Source organism: Onychostoma macrolepis, chromosome 20 (genome assembly GCF_012432095.1).
Source record: "Onychostoma macrolepis isolate SWU-2019 chromosome 20, ASM1243209v1, whole genome shotgun sequence".
Lineage (NCBI taxonomy): Eukaryota > Metazoa > Chordata > Actinopteri > Cypriniformes > Cyprinidae > Onychostoma > Onychostoma macrolepis.
In genome coordinates this window covers 7,488,615-7,507,763 of record NC_081174.1, presented here as the reverse complement: position 1 = coordinate 7,507,763, position 19,149 = coordinate 7,488,615, and the positions used below count along the sequence as shown (strand labels likewise).

Here is a 19,149-nt window from a genome sequence, read left to right as displayed (position 1 = left end):
CATGTGTCACAATGAAGACTGGAGTAGTGATGCTGAAAATTCAGTTTTGCATCAAAGAAATAAATTACCCTTTAAAATATATTAAAATATAAACTTGTTTTAAATTGTAATAAAATTCTGTATTTCAATGATGTGAACATTGAATGAGATTATTCACTTCCACCATTTATAGGTCTAAATGGTATTAATTCTTGTTTGTCACAATAAAAAGGATTTTGCTCTAATAGGGGAAATACAAAATGCGAGAGATGGCAAAATGTTACATTTAAATGAGTGAATAAATATAATTTTTACTAAAATGAATTACATATCATCAGAAAATGTGAAGGTCAATGCATTGTTGTAAATTTTGTGGATAATTTTAATCATTTTTATCATTTTGTGTGATTTTAATTTTAAAGGGTGGCACCACTACTCTTAAGAGTGATGTGGCAAAAAAAAAAAAAAATTATATATATATATACATATATATATATATATATATATATATATATGGGCGCACGCACTGTCGCTACATTTTAACAGGGTTGTGATCAAGAGTGGCACGGACACCCTGAAATATGATTGCCGCCCCCACTGGATCCCCCAACATCATTGGGCTAGAGGACTGTCATTCTGACGATGTATGTATGCCATTGGACCAGAGCGCTGTCAATTGCTGCCTCTGATTGTTGCATGCAAAGTTTGGATTTGCCATGTAAGTTCAAAGGCCAATTTAAAATATCAGTAGGCTACATAAAAAGTGCACAAAATCAGTATTTTGTTTAGTCAGTATTTGTGGCAGTCGCAAAATCATGTTTCATATGAAACTGGTCTAAATGGTGTGCGTTTTTGCGCCAATGTATTGTTAAAGGTTCAGTGTATCATGTAATATTCCCATATAAAACTTTTACAGCCAATTAAAATCAATACAATTAAGATCAATACATACTTTATTAAACCGCTTTGTCAAATTTAACACATCCTGACGGAAGTATAGAAAAGCTGAATCAATTAATTCGCTTCCAAGAAAAATAAATAAATAATAATTTGCTTCCAAAAGCGCTTAAAAGGAGAAGCGTCATACATATAGAGGGCAGAGCGTCACGCTATTTAAAGGGGAAGTTCACACGTTAATGAGCTAGCAGCATTCTGATTACTTTTATGTCACAGATCAGGCTTTTATAGGCCTATGTAGTTTGGGGTAACAAAAGGTTTTATAGGTTTGACTGAAATAATAATGCAATAACTGACACAACAACAACAAAACAATTGAACAAAAAAACAGATAAAGTCAAAAAGTAGCCATTGATAATATCTAAACATGTATCCAAATGTAATAAAATTAATTTATGTGTGATGACAATTTCTTAGCAACTAGGGATTGTTTCATAGATCTATATACAGGCATCCAGTGGCTATAATGGTGTCACAGATAACAAACTGTGCAAAATGTTTTATCTTAACAGTCAATTTACAAATAGGCCTAGGTGAGGAACTCACAATGCACTGAATTTCCACAAATTAGTGTCATTACTATGACAACCAATTTAAATGTGACAAGAAACTGATGTCTGAAAAATAAATTATACATATAGGGATTTCGCCTAGGGCGTCAAAATGGCTAGAAATGGCCCTGTATATATATTTAATTTTGCAATCCCAAACACTTTACAACATGGTTACAGTATACATAACATACTACATTCTAAATTAGGTATCATGAATTATTTCATGCATTTTTCACATATTTTTTCATCTTGATTAACATACATTTTTAAATATACAAGAATATCATGTGATGTGCGACAAGATAAAATCAGAAATTTGCTGACATTTAAAGTGTTTCAATCTCACATACAGAATATATTAGTCAGTGTAATTTTTGTATCATATGATTATATATTTTATATATACTTTCTGTTACTTGTTTTTATTTTCATTTTAACATTTTAGTAAGTTTTAGTTGTGTATTTTGTCATTTTATTAGTTTAAATGTTTATATAGTTTTTATTAAAGGGGTCATCGGATGCAAAATTCACTTTACATGTTGTTTGAAGATAAATATGTGTTGGAAGTGTGTGTACACATCGACCCTATAATGATAAAAATCCACCCAGTGTTTTTTTTTTTATTTTAAAACCCCCTTTCTGAAATCAGGCTGTTCTGAGATTCCTGTCAGAATGACGTAGTTCTGTACAGGCCACTCCCACGATAGTTGATTGACAAGACCGTCTTACCTTAGACCCGCCCTGAGTGAGTTGAGAGCTGTCCACCATTGTGTCAACTCCGGTGCAGGGGAAAACTAGATGTCTCTGATTAAGCAATTGAGGTGTTTTGTTGTTGGATGTAATAACGAATATAGCAGTCGTCATTTACTTCCGACATCTGAGCCGCTGAAGACGCAGAGGATTAACGTTACATTCGTTTTTGAAACCCCGATCTGCCTAAACGCGTCTAAATTCGTGCGAATCATTCATAATCCAGCCTCACCTACAGAAGAAGTGAGTATAAGGGTTTTTTAATGAATCTTTGCAAATCATCTTTTCTAATAATATGCTAGTTAGCAAGTTTTGCGGCTGAAATTTACAGTCTGCTCATCACTCCAAGGAAGAGAGGGGCAGGGTCAGCAAAGCTCATTAGCATTTAAAGGAACATGGACTAAAACGGCTTGCTAAAAACAGAGCTGATTTTGACAGGGTAAAAAGGGTGTTTTTTACACTACCATTGAGAAATTTTAACCAAAGTATGTTATAGACTTTTCATTAAGACCCTAAAGAATAATACCAACTTGTGGAAAATGGGCATCCGATGACCCCTTTAAGTTTTATTTTTAGTTATATTAGTACTTTAATTTAAACTGAATAAAAATTAAATAAGTTGTCTTGATGGCTAGCTGAACTAAAAGATATATTTTATAATCTTTATTTTTAGTGTCCCCACAAGGACAAGGATTTCAGATATTGCAATCTTTGTGTGGACATTTTGTCCCCAAAACATAGGGTTTACCAGGACCAAACACACACATACACACATTTCTGCCTCCAGTGCTTTAAAAAAAAAAAAGTAATAATAGCTTTTATTAAACCCTATTCACGGACATTGCCTTGTGCATTTTTTTACTTGTCCGTTTTTATTTTTTCACAAATATTTGCACTGAAAGACATCATTTTTCCTGTGTTCCTGTCGCCTATTTCCATCCAGTCCATCAGGTGAGGAAGGAGAGCTTTTTGTGACAATTGATTATGCATTTCTCTTTGGCTTCCCCCACCTCTGACTCATCGCACACGCATTTTTTTCTCTCTCCCGTCTGAATCACCGCAGGGTGTCAATATAACACATCTCCCTAAATCCTCACCCACGAACATTTACCACATCACGAGGGGCAAGTATACTCCCACAGCGGGCCAAGGAAGTCAATGCGTCTTATATCACGGGGGCTGCAGCTGCTGCATTGGCTGCATTTGATCTTTCGGAAAGAGCAGCTGACATTTTAGAGGCGTGAGGGAGGGAATGAAAGACAAGTGGAGCTGGAAGATTAGAGGGGCAGGAGTGAGATGGAAGAAAGGAATGAGCGACAGAAAAACGAGAGGTGTGAAACGGCCTCTCATCTCACCTCCACTTTGTATTCTGCACCTCTCAACGCAGAGAGATTATCTCCCAGAAAACACCCTCATCGTATGCGCACACATAGCTGCTCTGACATACATCCCATGATGCACCACACATACACTCATGGACCGACGTACACCTCACAAAGTCTGTGGATCAAATAAACAACATGGAATCAAATTGGACGAGGGTTGCCAGGTCTGCGTAACAAATACAGTCCAATTGTTAATAAAAATTAGGCCAATCGTGTTTTGGGTCAAAATATAATCAAATGGGGAGATGAGGGATCATCTAGACCTGTGGACTAAAAAACAACATGTGGCAACAGTATAAAAGTCATCCAAATACCATAGACTTGGCAACACTGCAATATATATTATATATATATATATATATATATCCTAACCATATAGCAAGTACATATAGTTAATTAACATTAATCAGTACTTAAATGCATAATTACACTGTAACAAGGACACCTTAAAATAACGTCTAACCCTGTGAATATATATCTTTAATTACATGTTGTAATTAAAGTAAAATCTGTAAATACAGTAGTTTAATGTAAGTCTCACAAACCTAAAATATTCAATAATGTTTAAATGTTTGGGGTCTCTTATGCTATCCAATGCTGCATTTATTTGATCAAAATATAGTATAAAATCAGTAATATTGTTAAATATTATTATTATTATATATTACATAATTATTTTTTATTATTACCAATGTTGAAAACAGCTGCTTTCTTTCTTTCTTTCTTTCTTTTTTCAAGATTGTCTGGTGAATAAAGTTTAGAAGAACAGCATTTATTTGAAACAGAAATCTTTTGAACATTATAAACGTCTCTACTGTCACTTTTGATCAATTTAATGTGTTCTTGCTGAATAAAAGTATTAATTAATTGTAAACAAATTTGACTGAAAATCAGTAGTGTACAGTTCCTACTTCACTTCAAATCGAACACAACCAGAAAATGACTCACGGTTCAGTGAAGCAGACAGTAATAGTTCACTTACTGAGTGAATCTAATTCAAACTTCTAACTCATGAGTACGTTTGAGTCTTGTTTCTTGAATTTTTGTTCACTGATTCATTAAAAAGAACTGGTGCAGAATGAGGGCATTTGTTCAAGAACTGGATCGTGCTCTGCGCTACCACATATAAATACACTCACAATTATCCCAAGTGTCACCAATGCCAGCTAGATTTGAAATGACTATAATTATTTATAATTATCACAGTCTGTACCTATATATAGTATTTTCTCAATTAATTTTTTTTTCCTCGATATTTTTCTCAACTCAGTTCACTGAGGCAAAAGTCATAGTTAATAGTTGGTCCTCAAACTAAAGTGTGACCAAACTCTTTCTATAGGAAAGTTCCTCATAATTGTAAATTTGAAGGATGTTTATTTTAAAAATGGTATGTTTTTATAAGTAACTACGTAAGAACGTTTGGGGTGTGAGTGTGCACAGTTTGCATTGTACAACAAAACGTCCAAGTACCATCAAGTTATGTTTACCACAGACCTTATTTTACATGTGAATTGAAAAAGCCCATTATAAATCCCCTAGGAAAATCTTGAGGGGAAGCATGGCGAGTCTTCTGGGTGTTAACGTCACGACTGCAGCACTCTATTAACATTAACCAATAGTCAGCAGGAGCAGCCTAGGCAAATAGTTATTTCCACATTACTTCATGATACTGTTATAGCCAATACAACCCAGACCTTCAGTCTTCACGTTCCTGGCCAAAAAGCCTCCTCAAAAGTCAAGTCGGAAGCACTCCTCCACAATCACTTGCAAACTCGTATTCAGGTCTGGCTCCTTTCTGGCATGAAACGCCCACTTTTTACAATGCGCTCAATTCCCAATGGATACAATCAAGTCCTGCCCTACATTTTTTTTTTTTCCCTCATTGACTATTTTGTTTTATTCTGAAATACATCACATTATGGAAGTACGACGATTTGAGAATGCCATTTCATTCTGACTTTAAAAAGAGAAGCCATGAAATTCACACAAGACACAATGGAACAATCCAGTCATTTATCTGCACTGACTTGATTTGTTGTTACTCTCTCTGTCTCTTTCGCCCTCTATCTCTCACTCTCACTTTCAATCTCACATCATCCCTCCTTCCACCAGCCACCCACTTGCAAACAGCGGGGAATAATTATGGCTTAAGTGGATTATGCGGCCTGCAGATGGCAGATAAACGAAGAGGAGAAGAATCAGGACAGTCTATCCGGGCAGAATTGTGGATGAGAAACAGAAATCTGATGGGTGGAATAGGATTCCAAGAAGCAGCAGCAACACGTCGCGCCGAGGGCCATGATAAAATGTGTCATGGTGCCCAGCAAATCAACTGGGAGTCATTCTTGCTGTGGGATTTAGATTAATTTTTGTGGAAAATTGCTTGGAAACTAGGATAGGAAACTTTGCTGGGACGACATCCAGTCGAGTTAAGGTTTTCATCAGTGCCTATCACCTACCGTTTGGTACTTTCGAAACCAGTAATGGTTGATAAGCCATATCAGCATCTCACAAAGTATATGCCTGGGTCATATTTTACATCAAAATTAAAAAAAAAAAATAAATAAATATAAGTGACTTGCATTTATATTTAGTATAAATTATTGAAACAATTAACTAATAAAATAGTAAAATAATAATTTTCAGTAGGAATTATTAAAAATCATTAAAACATCTTTGTGAAAAAGTGTATTCTTCACAATGCAAAAAAACAAAAACAATGGTCCTTACAAAAAAAAAAAAAAAAATTTCAGCAAAATATATTTATCCAAAATATGTTTTCCAGTATTACTATTTTGATGTAAAATACAACAAATGAAGTGAACACATACACACACACACAGAGAGAGAGAGAGAATACCCCTGAGATGCAGAGATCTGCTAGTATATAAAATATTAAACCTGCAAGCCTGAATGTTGGCAGGCTGAATGGTACGTATAAATTTCTGAACATGCGGAGATATATACACATACAACAGCAAGCAGACAAGCTCACAAGTGTTAAAAATAGCAGCACTGATTGATTAAAAACATGTTTTAATAATTCTTCAAAACAATTCTTCAGAACAGACTGAGAACATCGGAGCCCAAGGCTGCAAAACATGGATTGTTTTCAGCCACGTCACTGCGGATGTCATTCAACAAAGCAACATACACTGAAACCAACAGAATGATCATATGCAACAGTTTTGAACAGTCTTGTAGACTAACTGTGCTTCTGTATGATCAGAAGTCACTTTTTTATTGCTACATTAACGGCATTCAGTAGCGTAGCAACCAAGGTTCTGGAAATAATCATTACTTTTCAAAGACCCTTGTCGTAATGTGTTTACACAAACATGCAATTTCTGAATAGTTACACCACAGATGACATGGAAATTCCTGTTACTCCAATAATCTCATAATCATCAACATATGTATGTATTTCTAAACATATATATTGCAGAATAAATATTATATATTATATTATAAATAATTTTTAATAAAGAAAGAGTGTGTCCAGACAGGATGAATTGTATTGCTGTGTAACAGTAATGAGAATCTAATGAGAATCATCATTGAGAATAATGAGAATTGCAAAATAACCAAACTAATCATTTGGATGTGTTACGGACTGTGCTTAATTGTTAAAAACCAAAAAATAAAGAAACAAATTATATAAATATTATAATAGTATAATATTATTTAATTCTTTATATATATATATATATATATATATATATAGTATAAATATAGTTAAATTATAAATTAAAATAAAATTTAATAGCAAATGTATACAGTTGTCTCCATTTTCTACGTGCTTTTTTTTTATTTTGGGGTGAAAACTGATGTGCGAGTTTTTGACAGGCTCTGCAAATTTCCCTCATTTACATACAAAAAGATCATATAGCAACTTGTAGAAATGTTACTTCCTGTCATTTGAAATATAATACCTGAATTAAACGTGAATGGATCTCATGCTTTTTTACTGTGTGGAAGAAGAGAAAAGGACCAAGAAGGAGTGATTTCAGTGTGTTACATCAGATTTGCTGCACTGAGGGGTCAAGGCCATGCTGTCCGTTGGCAAAAAATTTAGATGATAATTGGTGTTTCACCTTATGTTTGCATATTCTGTCCATCAGCCCTCATGTACCACCTTTGCAGAATCATCGCTGACATAATGATTCAGACCTTCGCACCCTTTGCATGCGCTTATTTCACACAATGCAGCAACATCACCTACGGAGCGATTATAACAGAAGTTAACCACTACTCAATTAAAATGACTTGTTAATTATTCAATCCAGCACTGGGAATATTAATATGACAGATTATATTTTGGTGCACTAGATTCCACATTAAGAACTGCATCCTAAATATGATTCCACATGGATAATTAGGTCTGCTTTTTCAATATTTGTATGCATTTTAATGTATCCATTGAAGTTAATTTAATTTGTCTAATTAGTTCAGATATGCAGGCAGGAAATGTTTTAGGAAATGAATGTTGGACTGCTGTTCTGCAAACTGACATCTCAATCGTGGCGATCCACTGTGACAAGAGGCTTTCATCATGGATGCAGAGTCCTCGCAAACACATTTACTTTGCACTTTTTCATTTCTCTTAGCAACACAAAGCTGAAATCCATCAGCATGACTTGAAGCGTTTCAGTTTCGCCCTGTAATCTATTAATAATTCATGCGAAGGAGGGGGAACCCCCAATAAATCCGTCAAGCCTCCCCCACCGAGCTTGAGTCATACCTTTTTCTCCCCACATGACTTCTATACTATAATATACAGCAGCGGCAGTCAACACTTAGCATACTCATAAATAATATCCCAAGCCCCATCTCTGATGTCGCCTTAGGGAACTGCGATCTGATGACAGCACATGCATGGCTTGAATCTTCTCCAGCCAATGGAAAGGTGCCGTTCAGTTTGGAAATGGCCATTATGTTGCTTTCTACATCTCTACAGGTCTTCTCCGGTAAATCTGTTTCCTCGGGATGCACATCGTAAAATGCAAATGTAACTACTCAAGAACACTCGGGATGTGATCCACAACACGTTACCAACCAAAACAATTGAGCTTCCAGAACAGACTGAAGCTTTCTAAACAGCTAAACCCCCATTTTCTGGTGGAGAACGCGGGCACCGTTGCGAGGGTGAATTCCTGCTGCAGTCCAGGCATCAGGGATGGGAGAAAGAGAGGGGTAGAGGAACAGAAAACGACAGAAAGGTGAAGCTACTTACCTTATGGTCTGCATCTCCTCGTCCGAAGCCTGGAAGAAGGAAGTAGAGGCGATTAGTGAAAGGAACATGCGCCTGGTTCCCGAAGCTGCCAAGGCATCACTGCGCAGTCTGAGGCACACACCGCCGCTCTCTCACTCGCTCTCTCTCTCCTTCTGTCTCTCCCTTTTCTCTTGCTCTCTCTCTACCCAACGGTGCCAGTATACTTCTGCACCGATCTCATGTGCGAGGAGGGGAGAAATCTTGACAGATTAAGTGCGAATGGAAAGCACAGTTGCAGCCAGAATGCAGATACACAACATCATACACGCCGCCCCCTCTCCTTCCTCCTCCCCGAGAGAAACTCACTCATCGGATTCGTGAAGATCCACAGGATGTGAGGACAGACAGCAGACCAGAGAGAGGGAGCGGGTGAGAAAAAGAGTGAGAGAGGGAGAGATGGTGTGAGAGAGAGAGAGAGGGAAACAGGTGGGCTCATCTGTTGATGAAAGAATCGGAGGGAGGGATGGGGAGGCACTCCGGTTCTCACATCCACTGCGTGCTACAGCTTTCTCTCTCGCTCGGTCTGTCTCTCTGCTGCCCCATGAATAATGCAAGAGTGAGATTATGTCAAAGGAATTCACATTCTCATTCAGATTTAGTGTGCAGCAGTGACCAAGGGCCGTTCCAGCAGTCCTATTAATTCAACACCAGGCAGGCAGAGAGTACGTGATCCAATGTGGTAACACATCCAAGCTAGTTTAATAGTTTACAGGCCAATCTAAATAAATGATAAAGCTGATATGCTATGTTTGTATAGTATGCTAATTTTGTAAAGTATTTAATAATATATATATATATATTTTGTTGTATATGCAGTCAGTATATCCCTTTATTCAGTCCAACAATCTCACATGGATGTCTAACCACTGCTGTTGCGCAATAGAGTGTTTGTTATAATTTTGTCCAGGGTATTGTTAGATTTGTCCTCTAGATATTTAAATATTAAGTTTAAAATTTAAGATTTTATTCTCTTAAGACTTTATTCTAGCATTCTCATTCATCTCAATGGCAGTTGATTGGCTGGTGCAGGCAGCCCCGAAATAATGAGAACTGGATGCTGCCATCTGCCAAGTGCTCTAACATAACATAGTATTTTTTTGCAGTTTATATATTTCTTGCAAAAAAAAAAAACACAGAATGCACGCCTGTTTTTAAAAGCCTATCAGTGAATAAAGATTGCACTTTTGGCTCTGTGGACTTAAAAATACATGTAAATGTAAAAAATGTAATACATGTAAATGTAAAAAAAATATATAAAACACTTTTACAGTTTTGATATATTCACACCCTTACTCACTCTTCTTACTTTTGTAATTTTTCTAAAAGTCATTAACTTTTTCACCACATCATACATGATGTATTGTGTTTGATAACCAGTGCTGGGCACGTTACTTTAAAAAAGTAATTAGTTATAGTTACTCTTTACTTCTCACAAATAGTAACTGAGTTACATTGTTACTGTCCTTTAGATGTCTAGGGAATTGACCCGCAACATTTGACCCGCAACACAAAAGTAACTATTGTGTTACTTTAAAAAGAAAAAAAAAAAAATTCAAATATGTAAAATAACTTGGATGCCCCCAATATTAAATATGTTAAATGAATGAAATGGACACTAAATAGAATAAATTATTATTATAAAACATTGTACACTAATCTACACTATTTTAATATTTCTTTGGGACAATGTAAGAGACACCTATCAAATTCAATATATTATTGTAAATATTATCAACCAATTATATATATAAAGCTTATGTTTGTAAAATGGCAGTTTAAAAAAAAAAAAAAATCTAACACTTAGCATCAGTCAGTCAAGCATTATAATATGATATTATGATAATTTAGCATTAAATGATGATAGAACTTTAGTAATTAGAATAACCATGTATGAATGCATATCTGTCATGTTGACTGAACTTAGGACTGGTGGTGGTGCTTAAGATATTGTTTGTCGTTTAGTGTTTCGATAAAAAAAGGGGGAAAAACCCCTAAAACAAATACTGCTAAGATAACAAAACTACTACGAATTCTACTAACAATATAAAACGTACTAAGGATTAAGTCGTGCGGCTTCACACTAGAGTTCACGGTACGTCAAATACAGGTAGCCTACACTGTGCATCCATTCAGATAAGCTGAAAAATAAAATGATAATAATATTATAATAAATTATAGAAATGCCGCAGTAACGGTAACGGCGTTGTAACAGGGGAAACAGTAATTCGTTTGATTACTCGTTACTGAAAAAAATAACACCGTTATTCCCATCACTGTTGATAACATTATGTGGCAGAAATTACAGTGGTGGAAATTATGTTTTAATCGTTTTTGGAATCAAATGGAATTCATTTATCTTGGTAAGGCTAATTTCATAACCAGCACTTTATGTACCTCAAATACACAATTACATTTTTTTTTTACACTTTTTGCATAATTTGACTATATTACAGTTTTTTTTAGTTTTTTTTTATTATAATTAAAATATTTCTGCTTACGAGTGATATTCACATTATTATTATTTATTTATTTATTTTTTTAATTTCCTAACACATGTAATATTTCTCATAACTCATGCATTTAACAATTAGGCCTACACTAAGTAAAAAAAAAAAATATTTACTATACAATCTTAAAAATGAAGGCTCTTTATTGGCATCTATGGTTCCAGGAAGAAACTTTAACATCCCTGAAACCTTTCCATTGCACAAAATGTTATTTATAGTGGGAAAAGATTCTTAAAATGTTCTTCGCACTATGAAAAAAAAAAAGGTTATTTTAAGAACTGTTCACTGAAAGGTTCATTGGGGATCCAAAAATGGTTCTTTTATGGCATCACTGCAAAAAACCCTTTGTAGAGCCTTGATTTTTATGGGTTTTGGGGCAAAAAATGTTGGTTGAGGTGGAAATGACACCACAACTGTACGTAATTCATTATGTAGTCTGTAATGGGTTGTAATTTTGGTAAATTTTACAGAATTTGTTTTTACACTATGAATGTGGTTTATTACAATCCTGCATGTGCTTGACAATCTCACTCGATTTAGATCATCATATCAACATAAAATAAAATGTGTCATTTAGTAAACTAATTTTAATAAAAATCAACCCGGGACATAAAAGTGCCTGAGTTACAGCATCGCCAAACCCTTGGTTTGGACAAACAAAAAATCCTGTCCCTGGCCGGACCCCAACTCACACCAGTGTTGCCATGTTGGACTAAAACAAACAGCAATGTTCAGACAGCATTACAGAGCCACAGTGTTTACACTCTTCATGAAATACTATTGAAAAATTACACAGTAACACTTTAGATTAGGGAACACATATTCACTATTAACTAGTTGATAATTAGCATGCATATTACTAGCATATTGGCTGTTTATTAGTAATTATGAAGCACATATTAATGCATTATTCTGCATGACCATATTTTAGATCCCTTAAACATGCCTAAACATAACTACTACAACTATCAATAAGCAGATAATGTTTTAGGTGACTCTTAGTGAATAGTAAATAAGTGTTCCCTAACCTAAAGTGTTACATATCAAGATCCATATTTAGTTTTTTGTAGTGTTAAGGAACCATACATTTATTTTAAAATGTGGCACTGCTGTAGTTGATGACGTGAAGGTTCACTTATTGTCTGTAGTGTCCATTAAAGCAGGAAATCGACTCAATCTTCTAATATAAAGATCAACCTCCTCTTTCAAATGAAGGTTGTTTCTGGCAACGACTGGAAATCTCACTTTCCAACAAATGGCAAGGGAGCTCTGCAAGTTTCATTTGACAGGCACACACACACTCTCTCTCTCTCTCTCTCTCTCTCTCTCTTCTCAGGCACACACAGACTCGTCTCTCTGCCCCCTCACCGCCCACCTTTTTTCAAGCAGTTGCTAAGGTGACGGCAAAGACTGCATTTTAATCAGATAATAAATTAAGGCAACAATTTTTTGTGTGTGTTCTACAAATGAACGCTTCGTGAATTTAACATGTAAACATGTTTAAAACACTTAAAAGTTAACAGGTTCTGCTAGCACATCTGGAATAATAAAGCCTATGAATAATATTCCATTCCCTGTGTGTATTTTGTGCTTGAAAAAGTGCACCGATTCAGCGCGGCATGATATAACCGCACACATGTTTATCTACACTACAGTTATGTAAAACTACATCGATCCAATTAGTTGCCAGATACAGTATGTGATCCATACAGACTAATGAGAATCCCGCCTCCCTTAGCGCCGGATTAGTTATTTATCTGATTATCCTTCACACATACGGTTTCTTCTGCTGAAAACACACAAGAGCAGAATGGGACAAAGCCTGCATCTAATTTACACTTTAATATACTCCTATAGACTATTAACTCACATGCAGTGAAAGCATAGGAGAGGATGTTGAGCTTCAGAAACATTACAAATATAGCACACACTATGACATGTGGCTGTGTTTTGGTCTAATATGGATAGTGAAACACCATGGCTCAATTCTGGAAGTCTTATCCTTTCAGAGCTCAGCTTGACTAAAAGCTTGATTCAATAGCAATGCCTTCTGATATATTTATGAGTCAGGGACAGACTGCATTGTTTACTACTGCTGCGGTTTGTATGATAACGCATCCTACACAGCCAGGCCTTTATATCTCCAAAATGTCTGCTGAGATAGTTGTTAAAGAGATTTTTTTTTTCTTTTTTGGATGGCAGCAGTTCCTAAAGAAAAAAAAAATCATTGCTCAGAGGTTGTTCTTTTAAAGCTCAGGGGACGTTATGGACTTAATTGTTTTATTTGTAATTTATTATTTGTAAATCAACTCAGATATTTTTACTAAAACTCTATAGAAGAAATAAAATCTATAATTGCTGTCATATAATAAAAGGTATTCAATGAATATCGATAGCAAAGCTTAGATCAGTGGTTCTCAACCAGGGGACCGGGGTCCATTGGAGGGCCCAAAAAACTTTCAGGGGGACACATTTATTATTATTAAGTAAAGTATTAGAAATGATGTAATTAAAAAACTGTAATGTGAATTAAAATGGCAAATATACAATTAAAATCAAAACTATTTTCACTCTCAATATTGTTTTTATTGAACAACATACAGTTCTTGAAACTTATGGAATCGCATAATGAATGATAATGATCAATAATAATCAATCATGATTTTTTAATATCAACACTCAGCTTGTTATTATTACTGAAATATATAAGCATATCAAATCAAAAAGGCTGAGAAACTCTGACTCAGATCATTTAGTCTTGTTAGAATGTATATGCAAAAAAAAATATATATATATATATTTAAAATTATAAAATAATATACATAATTAAAGAATTATAATGATTATTAATAACAAACATTTTACACTTTATTTTTTTCCTATGCAAAAAAAAATCTATTTAAAAATGATAAGATAATGTAAATAATAAAATAATTATATTATAATGATTATTAATAACAAAAAAGTGACAGGAATGACTTACTATGTTGATGTCCCTGGGAAGGGAAACAGATCGGTAGGGGTTTCTAGAGAGGGTTTCCTCTCTATAGAGCCGTGGACTCAAAGGTCTGATTCTCTGGATGGGGTTTGGATGACTTTCCGGTGGACTCTTAACTTCTCTTCTCTCATTGCTCTCAAATGTGATGGCTGTCTCTTTCTTGGTCTTAACTTCCTTTATCTCATCTTCTCTTCGCACACAATCGATGTCCGTCTCCAGGTAGGCTTTTCCTACAGTCTCTGGTGCACCTTGTTCTTCCTGCATCCCATCCACAGATTGGGTGCTATGCAGGGAAAAATCCACGTCCCCTGGCTGCTGTTGGACGTCTGGGATCCTGGACTTGCTGTTACTGTTACTGGAAATGGAAGAGTTAGACCTGGAGGATTCAGTCTGCTTGGATAACACGAACAGGTTGGTAGGGCGAAGGACTCGGCTGCTCACTTCATCCAGGAACTGTGAGAACTTCAATTTGGCTTCGATTTTTAGTTCCAGTTGATGCTGTAACACAGCCAAATGAGACATGGCCTGTCCAGAGGTCACGTTGACAACTTTACTGGGGCTCCTCCCTTCCTCCCCACTGGTCAATACTGCCCCCTGCTGGCAGCTCCCAGTTTCTCTAAGGGGTCTGCACCCATTTTGCTGGTCACAACGTTGCTGTACTTCATGGAATCTGTTGGTGTTGAGCTTTAGGCAGGTGGTTGCCTCTGAGCTCATACTATCCCAACTAGAGGCCCGTGACCTGCTGCTGTTGCTGGTGCTTCTTCCGCTGGGACTGGAGGTGAGGCTGCATGACTTCCAGCTGGCGTGTCCGGCTGCACAACACCAACCCACACGTCCTCGAGAAGAGTAAAACATCTGAGGGGAGGTGGACGAGTTGGAGGAGGTCGTGGAGCTGCATGATCTTCTCCTTAACTGGAGCTGGTGGTACATACTGCAAGCGGGATCCATCGTCCCATGAAACTCAGTAATGCTGCTGGCCTGAGCCGAAGATGGGAAATGTCCACAGGATCTGGTGCCTAGACAATGAATGAGCACGAAACCCAGATTTTAAAGCATTTAGCCCTAATCACTGCCCACCGTCTGCATTAGCGGCTCGGAAAAACTCAATATTTAGGCCACAGAATCATTCAGTTCCCTGGCTGCCATGTATATGGAAGAGCAAGTTTATCACCCAGATTAGAATCCAGTTCTATTTTGCTTAAACTAAATGGAGATACTGTTATGAATAGTATTTCGGTCAATTACAAAAAATGAGTATCCAAAACAAACAAACAAAAGAACTAGTTGAAATGTTCTTAGAAATGTACTCTTCAAGTTTATTACATTTAAACTGAAATTATTTTATATATTATTTTCAAGAAGGTTTAAATTGAATGATTCTAAAAAATGTTGTGGTGCAACAATAAATTCAAAATAACTAGTGCTGTCAAATGAATAAAAGTGTTTTTTTTTTTTTTTTTTTTACATAATATGTGTGTGTGTATTGTGTATATTTATTATTTATATATAAATGCACACACATGCATGCATATATTTCAGAAAAATATGTTATGTTTGTATGTTAAATATATTTATATATAATATCAATTATATAAATATATACTTCAAAATATCCTACTGTATGTGTGTGTATTTATATATATATATAATAAATATACACAGTACACACACATATATTATGTAAACAAAAACGTTTATTTTTATGCGATTAATCGCGATTAATCATTTGACAGCACTAAAAATAACATATTTTTCTTACAGCCTTTCCTGTCAAAAAAGTAATAATAATCATTTAAATAATAATATATAATAAATGAGTGTTGAAAGCACTGAAATGTAATGTTATTAATATAATTAATTAATTAATTATTTATTATTATTATTATTTTTCCATTTGACTTTGTGTGTGTGTGTGTGTGTGTGTGTGTGTGTTCACTTGGTGGACAAATGTTTTTCAAAATGAACAATATTTATAAAAACACAAACCAAAAAACAAAAAAAACAGCATATTCTTGAGGAAGAAAGATTTGTATTTATTTATTTTGTACTTTGTACTCCATTAAAAAAAAATCAGGACAGTAATATTTCATCACACTAACATTACTGACTTTATGCCACCAAGAAAAAATTCTAATTAATTTTACTAATTAAATTAATTAACTAATTAATTTTAACTGAGACTTGTCATAGCACTTGCTTATTATCGCTGTTTTGTTGATTCGGATTGCTTCCATTGTCCTCATTTGTAAGTCGTTTTGAATAAAAGCGTCTGCTTAATGTAATGTAATGTAAATGGAATTTTAATTCATAAATTAAAAACATGCTCTGTTGTATTCAAATATGACCCGCATTTTGCTCTAAAAAGCAAAGAGAAGTCTGTATTCAACAAATATATCAAAGCTAGTCAAGCACATGAGATCAAATGAGTAAATTTTATGAAGTGATGTGTTTGTCAGGTCATGAGAGAAATTGCTTTAGAAGTTTGCCCTTAATTAGGACATCTATTGATAGCACAACTGACTATTTTTTTCGAACTTCTTTCTTCCAGGTCAATGCTTTCTACTGAACATTGATCACAGATAACCAGATAACCTCACACACTCATTTTTATGGCTGAAAGTTTAACGTTTTCATTAAATACAAGGGAAGCTGTCGCACAAGCATTAGATTGTTTGTTGTTTAGTTGTGTAATGCAAATTCATTATTTCCCGATAATATCACCATTACACATTATCGACTGCTCCTCCCTCTACTGTTTGAGAGTGAAGTGATGAGTCACCGATGACTAGTTTTAATTAGGCTCCTTGTGTCGCTAATAAGTGTGGCAAAAGTTCAACACAATGAAAGATGGCCTTCTGTGATGTTACATCTGTGGAGTTTCTCATGCAAAAACACCCCAGCTGCAGTCTGAACAAATGATCTGAACAAATCATCGCCTCTGTTGTGCCTCACATGTCTTTGAGACATTTTTTTTTCCCTAAATCACCATGCAAATTACTTTACTGCCATGTGTTTTTACACAGACTTGAAGGTTAATAGTGATCTAAGTATATATCAACAATAAAATGCATTGTAAATCAATATTTTCTAAAATGAGAGGGGCAGGGAGGGACTGGAGGAGGTTTGGAAATGAGAAGGGAGTGAGGGAAATAATGGCAATAAACCAGCTAAATGATTACGGGGGGCCTTTTTATGAGTAATTTTAATTTTATTGAGCAGAAATGTTACAAAAGGGAGAACACAGTAAAAGTGCTGCTGATCATGCTGACTCTTTCTACAACCTGCATCATTATTATACTATATCAGTGTTATAATATAACCAAAGCTATACTGAAAATGTAGCTATACATTGAAATCAAACCCTTACAGATTTCATAATTCTCAATATCAAATCAAAGCCTATACAGTGCTGGGTAGATTACTTAAAAATTGTAGTCCGTTACTGATTACATGATGAAAATTGTAGTTAGTTAAGTAATACTAATTGTATGTACTTTTTTAGTTTACTTTTTTCTTTATCTAACTTGTTTTAATTACATGTACCATATTTATATATATATATATATATATATAAAAACAATTAGAAAGAAAATGTATTGCATTTTTATCAACATCATAAAATGCATTAATGTCACAGCTCACAGGGAGCATGGGAACCAGGAACGAGGAGACGAGGAATTAACAACACGGGAGTTTAATATTCAGACAGGAACACAGATCACAGGTAGGGTAGACACTTAAAGACCGACAAACACTAACTGAAAGGACTGGGGCTTATAAAGACAAGACAATCAAGGAACTAAGGAGACACACCTGGAATCAAATTAAACAATCAAAGGGAGACAGAAACTGGGTCACAGGGCACACATGGGGAGCAAAACACACACAAGACAGTCCAGGGGCGTGACAATTAAACATTACATTACATTATACTTGATTTTTTAAATCTGATTACATAATCCAGATTACCTGTATTCAGTTACTACCCAGCACTGCTTATACATAAAGCACTATATACTTTACAGCACATATCAGCTGATTGATCATTAATATTGTCACCAAAACTCAGCTATCTAAACTGCTAAATATGAACTAAGAGCATTTAAGGTAATATAAACTCTAACAAAATTTTAAAATCCTGTCAAAATCTTTACTAATCTAAAAAATCTAAATCTAAATTTTTACTGTGTATTTGGCTACATTGCATTACACAATATCACAAATAAAATTACCTAAGCAAGTTTATTTATATAGCACATTTCATAGACAGTTGTAATTCAAAGTGCTTTACATAAAAGTGAAAAAGTCATAAAAAAAAAAAAGTCACAACAATAAAAACAAGGAATTAAAAACAATATATAAAAATCTATTTAATAAGAATTTAAAACAGTTAAGAATAGAAAATGGTTATACATAGTGCAGTCAGTTCGGACGTAGCACAGTGCTCATTTAACAAATGCACAGCTAAACAGATGAGTTTTGAGTCTGGATTTAAATGTGGCTAATGTTTTAGCACATCTGATCTCATCTGGAAGCTGGTTCCAACTGTGGGCGGCATAATAGCTAAAAGCAGACTCCCCTTGTTTTGTGTGAACCCTTGGTATTTCTAACTGACTCGATCCTAATGATCTGAGTGGTCTGTTAGGTTTATATTCAGTGAGCATATCTGCAATGTATTTAGGTCCTAGGCCATTGAGTGATTTGTAATTGAGTAAAAGTACTTTAAAATCAATCTTAAATGTAACTG

The 19,149-nt window shown here is 35.0% G+C and overlaps 1 protein-coding gene across 1 annotated transcript in view; it reads right to left on the bottom strand.

The window, feature by feature from the left end:
• Positions 1 to 17,665, bottom strand: part of si:dkey-174m14.3 (uncharacterized protein LOC563117 homolog) — a 32,722-nt gene extending 15,057 nt beyond the window's left edge. The window contains exons 1-3 of the mRNA XM_058755611.1: positions 17,645 to 17,665; positions 14,388 to 15,320; positions 8,859 to 8,887 (exon numbers count right to left, since the gene is read on the bottom strand). Coding sequence (XP_058611594.1) covers positions 8,859 to 8,887; positions 14,388 to 15,320; positions 17,645 to 17,665 — 983 coding nt within the window. The remainder of the gene's footprint in view (positions 1 to 8,858; positions 8,888 to 14,387; positions 15,321 to 17,644) is intronic.
• Between the last annotated feature and the right edge of the window lie 1,484 nt (positions 17,666 to 19,149).